The sequence below is a fragment of the Poecilia latipinna genome, unplaced genomic scaffold, assembly GCF_001443285.1.
Source record: "Poecilia latipinna isolate Pla-1442-1.1 unplaced genomic scaffold, P_latipinna-1.0 Scaffold76, whole genome shotgun sequence".
Lineage (NCBI taxonomy): Eukaryota > Metazoa > Chordata > Actinopteri > Cyprinodontiformes > Poeciliidae > Poecilia > Poecilia latipinna.
This window is the reverse complement of record NW_015112692.1, coordinates 559,178-572,387: the sequence shown is the minus strand read 5'-3', so window position 1 is coordinate 572,387 and position 13,210 is coordinate 559,178. Positions and strand designations below refer to the sequence as shown.

Sequence of the window (13,210 nt, the reverse complement as noted above, 5' to 3'; positions counted from 1 at the left end):
AAACAAAACTGTTCCTCAAAAATAAGTAGTGATCGTCAGGATGGAAATTATTGAGCTAATTTTAGTTTATGTGATGAATTACGCAAATGCAACAGGTTTATGTTCAGTCCATTATTAACCACAGAAAAGATTTGAAAGAGCATTTTTCACTCTTTTTTCCCTGTGGTGTGTAAATCAAATGAACAACAGATTGCATATCTGTGTTTTCACCTTCTTTCCAAGCATTGTATGTGTTGCATTAGCTTAAACCATATTTCAAGGCCAAACAATATATTTGCCTTAAAAATTTAACAGTTTGAAGAGTGTGACAGGCAACGTTCATGGGTTTAGGCCAGTGCAGATAAACTCTTGTGAGTAAACAAAACACAGACTAATTCTGCATAAAAAAAAGTCTCTAAAAGAGACTTTCAGCTGCTTCCACTCAATCTGTGTTTGTAGGTTTTACATACTCTGACTCACTTATATTAAGTAAATAAGCCACACCCCTGAGTTTTAGCTAGAATGCTAAATCTCTGCATTATAGCACTCTTGGAGTGATAATATTTACAATTGTCTCATAAATCTCAGTTAAGGTCAGTAGTCATGATTTAACAATAAGAAAGGAGACTGAAGAAAAATAACAGCATTCAGGAGAGTTCCAAATCAATAACCACTGCTGACAGAAAAAAAACCAAAAACAAACAAAAAAAAGACATCTCATATTTTCTGAACTTTTGATAAAATATTCTGTCGAGAAAAAAGTGGACCCATGAATTCAGCTCTCTATTTAGACAATCTAGCTATGTTAGGTGTTGACTACATTGCCCTCTTGTGGAGAGATGCAAATATTTGCCCAGGAGGCTTCATTCATTCATTCATACACCCCCATGTCTGATCCACTCTGATGGGCAACACAACCTGACACACAGTAAACATCTGTGATCCTAACATGACCTTATATGGGCGTGCGTGCGAGTCTCCATAGATATGACAGGATGTGCCCTATGGAGGCCTGATTTTGTCATCCCAGATCACACAACCGAGCTGGTTATGTCCTCCGTTCAGAACACGGCTGTCCACCTATCAACAATAACAAACAGAGAAAGCAACTGTGGACGACTAGCTGTCCAGTCCACCACACCACGACCAGTTAGACCACAAGAGAGCAGAACCGGAATGACACCGGAGAGCGTGTTTTCACATGCGGATTGGAGTCAGCTGCCACTGAAACGTGAATGAAAAGCTTCAATGCGACAGAGAAAAAAAGTAAATAAATAAAACAGCAAGTAGACAGATACTACAGAGCAGGATGTGTCTCGATGTCTCTGTGCTCACTGTGTTGCTCCCCCAAACAGAGAGGGGAGACAAAAAAAAAAAAAAGATCTTCACCTCTGAGAGCAGGCCTCCGCCACAGCCCACATCCAGGATTCTCAGTCCTGCCAGCGGTTGTCCGGGGTGACGTTCTCTCTGCGCATTCAACAGATTATCCCTGAAAAGATGGCGGAACCGTCAAAAGTCTCACATTTAAATTTGCTGAAGAACAGAAAAGTTTTCTTTCAATCTGGATAAAAATTAACTCATGGTGTCTAATAAGTCCAATTTAAGACTTTTTAGGATCTTTTGTTAATGCCACTTTGAATTGAATACAAGACGGAAAAAACTAAATCGAGGGAATAGCTGTGGGATGATGATGTGTTTCAATCAAGCAGAACAAAAGTAGAGAAAACAAATGCCGTCCACCCAACTAACAATAAATTTGCACTTGCCAATGACGGATGTAAAAAAAACTAACTAGCAAAGATATTTTAGCAGCTAGTTAATGGTAGCCTGAACCGCTTCGAGTTACAGAACGCAATAAAGATGTCTCAAGCTTCTGTCTGATAGAGAGGTACAAGATTAAATAGTCCTGCCATGCCAAAATGTAAGACCTCTGACTAACATATTTAACACCAACTTCCTTTTTTAAAATGAATTTAAGACATTTTAAGGCCTTCATGTTAGATACATAAATGTAAGACTTTTTAAGGATCAACGGATACACTGTAAGAAGCAGGAAACCCAAGATTCAAAACACTTTTTAGTTGTATTTCAAAGTGTAAAACCCAAATACATCTTAAGAACTTGAACAAAGCAAGTCCATGTACGAGTTCACTACACTTATCTCATTCCGTTCCATGTGGTACTGGTTCAGAGGGGCTGAATACAAATGCACATCACGCATTTTTCTTTTCATTCCACAATTATGTTGATCTACTACATATATATTTTTAAAAGTCTGCAAAAAACAAACAACTAACCAAACCAAAAGACTGACAAACTCTCACCGTACAAAAGGCACCCTAAGGTCGTTCATGGCATGAAGGGCAGCAAACTCTCCCTCTTCATCCCACCACTTGTTGGCCAGCAGCTGGAACCTCTTCACCTCACCGTGGTCCACAGTGGTGTGGACGGCTGACCTAACGCTGCACATGGTTCAGTGGTCATTTTCATGTCAAACAAAAAGATATTAAATGTAGCTTTTGAGTCTCATTTTACACCAGCGTGAATTTAATGCTGCTACTTCTCAATGTCGCATTGATCTGTATTTAGAAATATAGAACAGATTTATTTATTTTACAGGAACAATCTGCTGGGTTTCCTTATATATAAGGCTTTTTTAAACTAAGTTGAATAATAAACTGAACTTGACTGAATTGTTTGGTAACTGAGATCAGTTGGAGTATATGTATGATTTGACTGAACTGAATTTTTAACTGGTTTGTGAATAGGCACCATGTAATTAAACTGAATTTGGTTAAATGGAACATAATATGTCTAAAAATATGTATATTTTTATCAACATATAAATTTAGCTAGTAATGAGGTTAATGCACCCATCCCATTAGGGGGAGGAGGCAAATTTATCTGATATTTCCTCACTCGGTCTATTTGTAATCAAGATAATCAAAAATGAATTGTTTCTGTAAAATTCTATGGTATTTGGGATCATTTTAAGTAGATTTTTCATTGAAATTTTTTAAATAATTTGCAAATGCATTAGCATTAGCGTGTTTATGACAACTAAAACAGAGTAGTGAAAGGGGTCCGAGTTTGGTACCCATATGGAGGACTCGTCGGGCAAAAAGCGGTGTGCACACTGGTAGTGTTAATATAATCCAGTGCAAATATTGTCTAGCAACAGTCACAATCAACTGTTGTTGATTATGACAACTGGTGGTATATGTAGTTAAATTGCTACATATACCATCAGTTTCGGCTTTTTGATGGTCCACGTTAGGATAACCAAAAATCGTCGGAACGCTCACTGGAAGACCTTGTTTTTCACACGGACACCGTACACGAGAGGCTCAGGTGGCTATCAAACCCATAGACATCAATACGTATTAATGTCTATGATCAAACCACCCCCACCCTCGGTTTTCTGTTAAGTACCCGGTCTGGTGCATCCCTGCACAGGCGCTCCTCTGCTGCCACAGTGTCCGCTGCTTACACACCGCAGCCCAGCTGAATCCGCTCCTAGCCGCCGTTCTCTCGAAGGCACCGCAGGCGGAGGTCACTTTAAGGCCCTTCAACCCGAACATGAGACGGCCAAGCTTGTTGGAGTACATCTCCCTACAGTCGTCAGCTGTGTAACCCTTCTTGTTTGTTTCTTCTTCTACTCGGTTTTAATGGCCTCGCGGTTGGCGAACTACAACACGGTGCATTACCGCCACCAACTTGCAAGGAGTGTGAATTAAGATAACAAAAATATTTCCAACCCTCTTGAATTTTTAAACAATCTTCCTTCCTTCACTTTTTCTAGCATTTTTTCTTTAAATTTTCTTTGAATGCTTTTTTTCTTCTTTGGCTGTCTGGTTGGAGCTGTGGGTGTCAACACGTCTCTCCATCACCTGGATGTGATAGTCACCCAGTTTAGTATATTTCCCAATTTTACATATTTTCTTAACGTTTTCCATTCTGAGTAAGTTTTATTGTTAGGTACTTTTTGCTCTCAAAGAGTGGACACCTTTACTATTGTGAACTGCCATTTATTAACGCCAGTTGACAAATGTCCATGTATTTTTTCTTTATAACTGAAATGCACAATACAGTAATGTAGTGTTGTACAAACATGACAAAAACTTGTAACTGATTTTGTTCTAACACACTTCACATTATAATGCAATATGGTCATATTTTTCTTTTGGTGTTACAATTTAACAATTTTTTTTAATATCTTTTTGAAACGCATCATATGGAAACTATCATATTTAACCCCCTTCCCTCTGCGCTCCCTTATTAGTATATATATCCCATAAATTTCCCGTATTACAACAGCTGCCACCTCTCCTTCACCCCCCTCTCTGACAGTTATGGGGATCAACTGATGAGTAATCCCTGGACCCTTGGTCTTCAAGTGTTGCTTCTCTTCCCAGTTGATTTCATCTTAAATTTGAATCTTTTGTAAATGTCAGTTTGGCATCTTCTAATTGTTGATCACTGGATGAGCCTTCATCATTTCAGTGACTTTTTATCAATCCAACTGAAACTGTTGTATGTTTCTCTGGTCTTGACTTTCATTTGAAACGTGTGAGATTTTAGATGACAACCTAGCATATTTAGGTTCTCATTTCGATTCTCTAACCCAACTTTTTAAATCCAAGCTACACCGTTCTTCCGAACTCTGACTGAACTCTGCAGTTATTTTGAGTACACCTTTTCCAATTATAAAGGATCTGCACATAAACTTAAGAGCTTCTTTTCATTTAAATCTCAAAGCAGGACTAACTTCTCACAATCCAAACTGGCGTTGTAAGACCAGGCAAGTGGCTTGTTTTTCCTCACCTGCTAAAGCTAAATCTACATGGACGAAGGCCACTACCTAATCACATTTCTAATAAACCATCTTCTGATTTGTTAAAGCAATGACAATAGCAGAATTTAAAATCACATGAGACAAAACAAGGAAGAAAACGGCTTTATTGGACATCGTACAACAACGTGAGAAGGGAAGGAAATGTTCATATTATGTTTTAAAACGGTACAACTTCAGATTTTAGTGTGATTAAACTCTGCATAATGAAATCTAGCATTCAAAATGTATTGTTCGTCAGTCACACTTTAAAAATTACAGCATATTTACAATAAAATAAATGTATGAGGGGGGTGTTCACCTACACAACTGCCTCTATAATGAGACAAGCCTGCTCAACTCATGGAATTTTAAGCGGGTGAAAGCACAGATCCAGATGTCGACTGTGCTCCTCAGCGTTTGCTTCGATGGGATGGGGATGCGGACCTGGAAGAGAAGCGAATGGAGCGACATTAATGATATATTTAGCGCTCAAAGCATACGCTACAACATGCAAAGACAAATTCTGCTTCCCAGCCATCATAGCAAAGAGACTAATGTCCTATAGGTCTCTACATAGGAAACTACCATGAAGACAGTGCAAAGCAACAAACAGTTTTACATTGTACTACGAAGATCCTCAAAGGCAAAAATGACCCAAGGTGTACTGAACATATGGCATAGAAAACCGTCATAAGCCCTGTATTGCATAACACTTGATTTTACACAGTTGAGCACTTTGCAGCAACGACAGTCAACATTTCTCTGAAAATACAAATTCAAGTGAGACACAACAAACAGAGTAAGTAGAGGGAATAAAAAACGAATACTACCTTGATCGTGACTTAGACTTGTGTTTGCGGCTTGCCTTCTTACCAGACTTGTGAGATTTTTCCACCGACCTTGACCGGCTACGTTTGGATTTCTTAGATTTCTTTTCCTTGCTAACTTCAGGGGTGGGGGATCTACTTGAGTCGGAGTCTGAGCGCTTCTTGCTAGCTTTGCTGGAGCCCTTCTTAGATGATTTGCTATCTTGCCGAGAGCGCTTGTCATTCTGGGAGTCCGTAAACGAGTCGCTCTCTTTCCTTTTCTTTGTCTTGTCGTTCTCCTCTGTAACGGAGATTCCTTTTTCCTTCTCCTTGTCTTTAGATCTAGGTTTCTCTTTCTTTTTGTCTGAATCTTTTTCTCTGTCTTTATCTTTCTTTTTCTTATCTTTTTCATGGCTTCGACTTCTGTCTCTCCTCCTCTCCCTGTCCCTGCTGGAGGCCTTTTGTTTGTGTTTGCTGCTCCGACTGTGACTGCTGTCCCTGCGCTCCCGGCTCCTCTTCCTGTCCTTGTCTCTAGCTCTGTCTCTGCTGCGACTGCGGCTGTCTCTGCCCCTACCCCTGCCTCTGTCCCTGTCTCGTTCCCTGGACCGGGACCTACTCCTGCGGCTCCTGTGCTCTCTGGAAGCGCTGCGCTCCCTCTTGTGGCGACCTGAGCGCTCTGCGCTGCTCCTCCTCCTGTCCCTGACCTTCTCGCTGCGGTGCCTGTGGGAGCTGTGGCTGCGGCTGCGCCGCCGGGCTTTGCGGGATGAAGAGCGACTACGCCGCCTCTTCCTTTGTGGGGACAAAGACCGAGAGGAGCTACGTGAAGACGCAGAGGAAGACGAGGACGTGGAGGAGGAGCGGGAGCTGCTGCGGCTGGAGGTGGAGCGGGAGCTGCTGCTGTGACCGTTGGCCGGGGAGTCACTGCCACCTCGCCTCGATTGTTCCTTCCCTCGGCCCGAGTGCTTGGCCTCATCACTACGGGACCCACGCCTGTCTACCACAGACTCTAGCTCCTTCTCATTTACTTCCTGTTTGTGTGCATTTTCTAACTGACCCTCATTATATTCCCCCTTTTCTCTGCTCAATCTCTCCTTCGCCATCTCTTCTGGAAAACACACAAAGAAAGATTAAAAACAAATGTAAGAAGAACCTTAGTTTTATATAAAGTTGTAGTAACTGGTTCTCACTTTGTATAATTTAAGTTTTTTCATTAAAGATACAGTAGGTAACTTTTATAAAAATATGTTTTTTTTACATATTTCTTAAAAATATCAAAAGAGCTTGACTGACGGCGCTAAGATCCTCCTCCTGGCTCTGATTGGTTGTTTCTGACTAAATTGCAGAAACAATTATGTTTCTGCAGTTTAGTCAGAATCTGTAGTTAACACAGGAAGCAATGGCAGAAGACAGAGTAGCTAAATTTTTTCACAGATTATGTCATTCTATTGTCATGACATAATTACGGTTTTAACAAATATGTAAAAATCACATTTTTATAAATGTTTCCTGTTAAAACTTTAATTTCTTTTCATGTAAACGCTTCTTTCAATATTAAATTAAGATAAAGGACATAAGGAAAGGAAGAAAACGAAAGAAGCAATGAAAAAAATATACGGAGGAGGAAGGAGAGTTATACAAAAGGAAAAAAAGTAAGGACACAAAGTAAGGAAGAATCATATTTAGTCATAGAGAAGGAATTACAAATATCTTTTCATACGTTTCCAGGCATGGAAAACACCACAATGAAATTCCACACTTTCAGACTGTAACTGTATTTTTTATAAAATTTTTCAAATTACATCTGCAGTCGTAAAATGTCTAAAGTAGCATTATTCTTATATCATATGTCATTTATGGGACCACATTGTAAATGTAGTTTATATCTAAGAAATAAGAGGTTAGACAGTCATAAAAATTATTTTATTGTACTTGTACGTATATAATTTTGTACTTTGGAAACTTTTTCTCCTTGCTTTGATGTGAGACAACAGGAAAAAAACCTCAATTACTTTTAAGTGCTTAAAAAAACCCAAAAAAACAAATTGAGACTCACCACGTGCAATCAGAGCTTCTTGTGCCAGTTTTTCCTGCAATTCCTGCTCTTTACGGCGGAAGGCGTCCTGCTTCGCTCGGATGCGGTGGTGCAGTTCTTCCTCGTCTGTCTCCGAAGAGTCAGACCCTCGAGCGCTGCGAGCGTCGTCCTCGCTTTCATCGGAGCCGTAGTCACCAATCCCGCCTGCCACAACAGAGCCCCCCCAGACCGTTCAATCGTTGGAAGGAAAACAAGATGCATTCTCACACAATTGGGTTCCAAATAACAAAACCGACTCAAACACAGGAACCCCCACGAAAGGCACTTAATCCTATGTAAATCTGCAGTCTTCACTGATAAATCTAAGAAAAAGAAAGCATGCTTTTGTGAAACTAAACAGAAAACATGTGCTGAACGATCTTAAAAAACTAATATATTTTGCCGTCATGTCTTAAAATTCTTATTGTTTTGCCCAATTTAACTCCAAACCATGATTTCTATGTAGTTCCCGTCCCCCCCTCCTCACCCCCCCAGCGACAGAAAAAGGGATACTCACTGAGACCGGTCAGAGAAGCCAGTGCACTTGACTGTGCCAGCTGTTTTGCAGGAGCTTTGATTCACATCAACAACAGGAACAACATGTTAAAACACAAACTGCCATTGTCTCTTAACGGAAGAGAGTTGCTAGAGAAGGGGCCACAGATTTAGCACTAGTCACAAGAGCTGCCGTTGGTAACAAGAGATTAAAGCAAAAATGAAAATATATACAAAAAGAAAGAAAGAAAGAAAAATAGAGAAAAAAAAGAGAGGGTTAACAACAAACTTCAAGTCAAACAGGGAAAGAAACCAATCTGTACTAATGCAGTAACTTCAATAAACCATGTCACTTGCTCCCCCTAGAGGTGAATTCAGTGACTACACACACTTTTTTTTCCATTTAGCTTTAGATTTTTCTTGAGATCATTTATCAGAGGCGTACTCTCTCTCCGTCTGGTGCATTAGCAGAGAATGGTTGAAAAAAAAAAAAGCATATCAGATAAACTCCATATGGTGCTCAATCAACTTTCTTACATGTGACTAGATTATAAACATTATAATGCACGTCATTTATCTGCAGATTTGTTGATAAAAAGCAACTGGTGATGATATGGAGAGGGAAAGGGGCAAGCAGACCTCGAGTGGCTTTTCTGTGAGTATCCCTGGCAACGTGCATGATCTCCTCGTTGGTGACTGTGAGGAGGATCTCAGTCAGGAGAGTTTTAGTGATGCCCATCTGTAGGAGGGATGTAAACAAACAGGTTCACGTTTAACATGGCTGCAGCTGGCTGTTTGTGATGTGGGGATGATGTGATGGAGGAACTGACCAGCAGCTCCTCCTTCAACTCGTCGGTTAGTTCTGGTTCGCTGTCCTCTGCCGGCGGAGACGGGCTGCGGGCGGCAAATTCTCGCTTCACGATTATCTTCTCTTCGGTCTCGTGCTCGTCATTGCCCTCGTCGTCGCTGTCCTGATTTCAAAGGTTAGCAGGAATTGGGAGTCGATACTACTTGATAACAAAAAGAAAATAACGCGCAAAATGTCCAGCATCAAGATCCAAAAAGATTCTTACAAATTTGCTCTTGCGGGGCAAACGGGGCCCATCCCCTTCCATGCTGACTTCGTGTTCTTTCCCGTCGTCCTTTTTCATTTCGGCGCGCTCCTTCTCCATCCGCTCTCGCTCCAGCTTCTTCTGCTTCTCCCTGTCCATCTTCTCCAGACCCTCTCGGATCCATGCTGGCAGCGTGCGGCGCTTTACAGCATCTGAAGAAAGTCGACATTAATGATGAAAGTACTTAATTCGTCAGAACATCTCTTCTTCTACTAATATTTGTGTCATGGTTTAATTGGTTTTCTTCCTGATTGTCCTGTATTTAGCTCCATCAGCTGGTTGTGATGGATTTTATTTAGGAATATGAGAATAAAGAGGACAAAACACTAATCTGCACTTTTCATTAGTAAAAAATGAAACGCACTTGCTCTCTTCGCAACCATGTACTACTCTGCAACATAAAGTCTCAAAAAATACACAGAGATTTGTGGTTGCAATGTGAAAAGGTTGAGGGACTGAATACTTTAGCAAGGCATTGAACATGTATTTAAATTCCACCAGGTTAACAAAGCAATGGATAGTGAAACTCACCTAGAGGTGCTAGAGGAGCCAGAGGAGCTGGGGCCTCTGGAGGCTTGACGGGGAGCTGGATGGGGGATCGGGGCCGGTCCCTGAAGCCAGGCGGTCGGGCGTCCCGCCTGCTCTGAGGGGGGCCCTGCCAGTACGGGGAGTGAAACCCCGTGGGAGTCGGGGGGAAGGACGGAGCTGCACCGTGCTGAGAAGAGATGGAACAGGCTGGAAATTAAAAACTGGACCGAAGCAAATGGAGCTCATCGTTTCTTCCATCACTGTAGTCGTTAGCTAGACGGCCAGGTTTCCTACCGGAACCTTCTGGAAAGTCAACGGTGGCCCTCAAAGGGCTTCATCTTTACATCTGGTTGTCATTTGTTACTTTATATTCAGAGAATTAAAGTTGCTTTTGATTCAGGCTCAGTTACAAACAGAAATATTCAGCTATAAACTCCTACTTGTGATTTTAAGATGTTAATCAAATGACGTCTGTTCTAAAGCTCCAAAACTAACGATTACCTTAGTGATTGATTAATCAATCAATTATTCTGACAATTAAATCGGACTTAAAAAAATACCACGCACTATAGATTTTTCATTTAAGACCGTTGTTATACAATATTAGAAATTCAGTCAAGTATACAAATAATTCAATTCCCTTTTTAAGTAAGAAAAGAAAATAAATATTTGATGGCTTGAATTCAACATAGCATTCTTTAAATGAATCTTTTATGCTGATTATTTTTGGAATTAATTGATTAATAATTACATATAAAGATGTGCTTAATATGGCATTTTTAAAAAACATCATTTTACAGAATTTGAACCAGGTGAAGCTAAACTGCCACCTGAGGAGGTTTAGGTCAACATATTTATAGAGAAAGAAGGATTTTTTGTTTATCTTAAATCCAAAATGTAAATATTTTTGGTATAATTTTGGCCTAATCACTGCTCTCAGTGTGTTTTCCTTTCAACAAATCCTACCTCTGAATCAGTATAATCCAATTAATCGGTTACTAAATTAGTTGACAATTACTTCACAATAAATTCATCACAATTAATCCGATTAATGGTCTCAGCCCTTCTCTGTTTTTAGGGGAACATAAACTAGACATGTTTGCACTTTGACACTAAACACCAGCATGAGGTTTTGCTGTCTCAGCAAATCGTCTCTGTTTTGCCTAATAACATGCTGGATGTCCAACTTCTATAAAAAGTTTGGGTGCCTCCCTTCATAAGTTGAAATTTGCGAAATGATGCAGAACATCTGCAGCCTGGAAACTTTAACATTTTATTAAACACTCCAAACATGCAGAGTGTGAAGCATTACATGTGGACATAGTCTCTGACACAGCTAGATGCTGGCGTCAAGCACAGACGTTGCGGACCACCTCTTCCTCTGCTACTCGCTTCTCACACTAAAACCCAACAAGCTTCAACAGTTTCTACCGCAGCATCTGCATACCTGATAATCAAACTGGTTCATGGCCATGGGGGCCATGGCGTAGCTGTCGGGCTGTGCCCCATACCCATGGCTGTTCTGGGGGTAACCCCCACGGTGGGCTTCAGTGTTGAACTCCACGCTGTCCTGGCTGTTGCTGTCCTCGCTCGGGGCCACCACGTCCATCGGGCCGGACCCTGGAGGGATCCAGGGCTGCTCGGGTGGAGGGGGCGGTGGAGGGGGAGGGCCCTGACCATGTATCCCCCACTCTGCAAGGCAACATGTCACCATTTACTCATTATATGCTTTCCACGATTTCCAGCAAATCTCATCCTTTATACTAATTTGTTCACACCGATTTCTGGATGAGCTCACGGTTTATTGAGGCTTCACTTAAAACGAGTTCAAATAGCTAAACATGTAATATTTGCAGCCCCTAGACTGCGCTCCAGCAGAGATGGAGACCTTTTTTTATTTTAATTAAGGCAAGATTATCATGGAGAAAATGTAGTTTTTTCCAATCAAAAACAGGTTAGGTTAAAACACGAAACACCTTTCTTTTAATATCCACTTTTTAAATTCTCTCATTTCATAGTAAATATGAACATATTCATTCAAATCCTGGCTTTATTGCAGAGTGTTTTTTTCCCCTATTTAATTAAATTGAACACAAAAGAATGTTTATAGAGAAAATGCTTTCTGTTGTAAGTTTGGACACTCCTGGTCTTCTGTCTGTGATTGTACATCTGCCACACCCTTAAAGAGTCACCTGGATGCAATTTGCTTAAACAATAAAAAAAAAAAAAGAAACTGAAATCACTGCCTGTTTTCATGAGCACGATTTATGCAGCTATCTTATAGGCAGAGGCAGGTAGTAACTAGTTACATTTACTCAGATTTACTTGAGTAACTTTTTGAAACGCATATCAGGGTTTCCCCCAGTGTATCATAAGCCTGGCGGCCGCCATGCTTTACCAACCCCACCGCCAGGCTAAGCGTTGCTTGTTTACGTTTCTAGGAGAAATTTTTTTTTTTTTTTAAAAGCCAGGCTGCAAGCGTCTCTTTTGCTCTAGCATTTTACTAGCAGAGCAGATTTATTCTTAAGGATAGGTTTATAATAGATAGGTTTATGCATTTAAACCCGACCAATCACACAGCTGGCGCTGCGCTGCTTTACTTCAGCGGGATCGCGCTGCCTCCTTTCACTCAAACTGGACACAGGCTGACCTGTATGGATATTTACATAAACCTACTGTGAGGAATTATGATCCTTTGGAGAACTCTAGGTAAGAGTTTAAAACTTGCCGCGTTAGCTCTGGTTGCGCAGCTCTATGTGAACCGCAGGAATAAGTTGTAGCGAATTCAGAGGCGCGTTGTGGAGGGAGCGGTGAGAATGATTTATCTTTGTGAACGAACAATTATATGCGGCGTTTACATCTCAACACACTGCCCAGCGTGTGGCTCTGTGTCTGTCTTCCCTGTAAAGCTTATATCTGTGGTCCCGGTTTGCCGGAGCGTTTGTGGATAACGAGCAGCGCTAACCTAATCATGCAGGTTCAGCCTGGTGAGGAGCTTTAACGCTCTCCTTGGAGTCACGCTTAACGCTGATTTTATATTATTTTATTATTATTTTTAGTATTATTTTTCCGGTTACACGATGCATCAAACCATATCAAATGCGTTGTCTACTTGGAGTTAATGCGCGCGGCCGCAGGAGATCTGAGAAACTCGTCCCATAAACTCGACCAACCAGAATAGTTTCTGTGACGACTAAAAACTCAACAGACACGAAATGAAAGAGCTACTAAAGCCACATTAGCAGCATTGAATTAAATCTCCCGTTTGTTGCGCATTTCTGCATAATGCAGCAGATTACCTCATCATGCAGGGCCGGTCTAAGGCTGTGTGAAGCCTTAAGCAGAATTTGATTTAGGGGCCCCTTTTGTTGCTAATAATATCAGC

The 13,210-nt window shown here is 40.9% G+C and overlaps 2 protein-coding genes across 4 annotated transcripts in view; both read right to left on the bottom strand.

Moving 5' to 3' along the window:
• Positions 1-3,671, bottom strand: part of coq3 (coenzyme Q3 methyltransferase) — a 9,345-nt gene extending 5,674 nt beyond the window's left edge. The window contains exons 1-3 of the mRNA XM_015017673.1: positions 3,412-3,671; positions 2,304-2,441; positions 1,369-1,468 (exon numbers count right to left, since the gene is read on the bottom strand). Coding sequence (XP_014873159.1) covers positions 1,369-1,468; positions 2,304-2,441; positions 3,412-3,587 — 414 coding nt within the window. The 5' untranslated portion in view covers positions 3,588-3,671. The remainder of the gene's footprint in view (positions 1-1,368; positions 1,469-2,303; positions 2,442-3,411) is intronic.
• A 1,249-nt stretch (positions 3,672-4,920) lies between these two features.
• pnisr (PNN-interacting serine/arginine-rich protein) overlaps positions 4,921-13,210 on the bottom strand; it is a 17,519-nt gene continuing 9,229 nt past the window's right edge. Inside the window, exons 4-12 of one of the 3 annotated variants that reach the window (XM_015017633.1) lie at positions 11,273-11,517; positions 9,829-10,012; positions 9,259-9,449; positions 9,016-9,156; positions 8,825-8,924; positions 8,208-8,261; positions 7,673-7,855; positions 5,644-6,724; positions 4,921-5,257 (exon numbers count right to left, since the gene is read on the bottom strand). In XM_015017633.1, coding sequence (XP_014873119.1) covers positions 5,224-5,257; positions 5,644-6,724; positions 7,673-7,855; positions 8,208-8,261; positions 8,825-8,924; positions 9,016-9,156; positions 9,259-9,449; positions 9,829-10,012; positions 11,273-11,517 — 2,213 coding nt within the window. In that variant the 3' untranslated portion in view covers positions 4,921-5,223. Of the gene's footprint in view, positions 6,725-7,672; positions 7,856-8,207; positions 8,262-8,824; positions 8,925-9,015; positions 9,157-9,258; positions 9,450-9,828; positions 10,013-11,272; positions 11,518-13,210 lie in introns of all 3 variants that reach the window. The other 2 variants (XM_015017638.1, XM_015017647.1) reach the window with 2 other exon arrangements.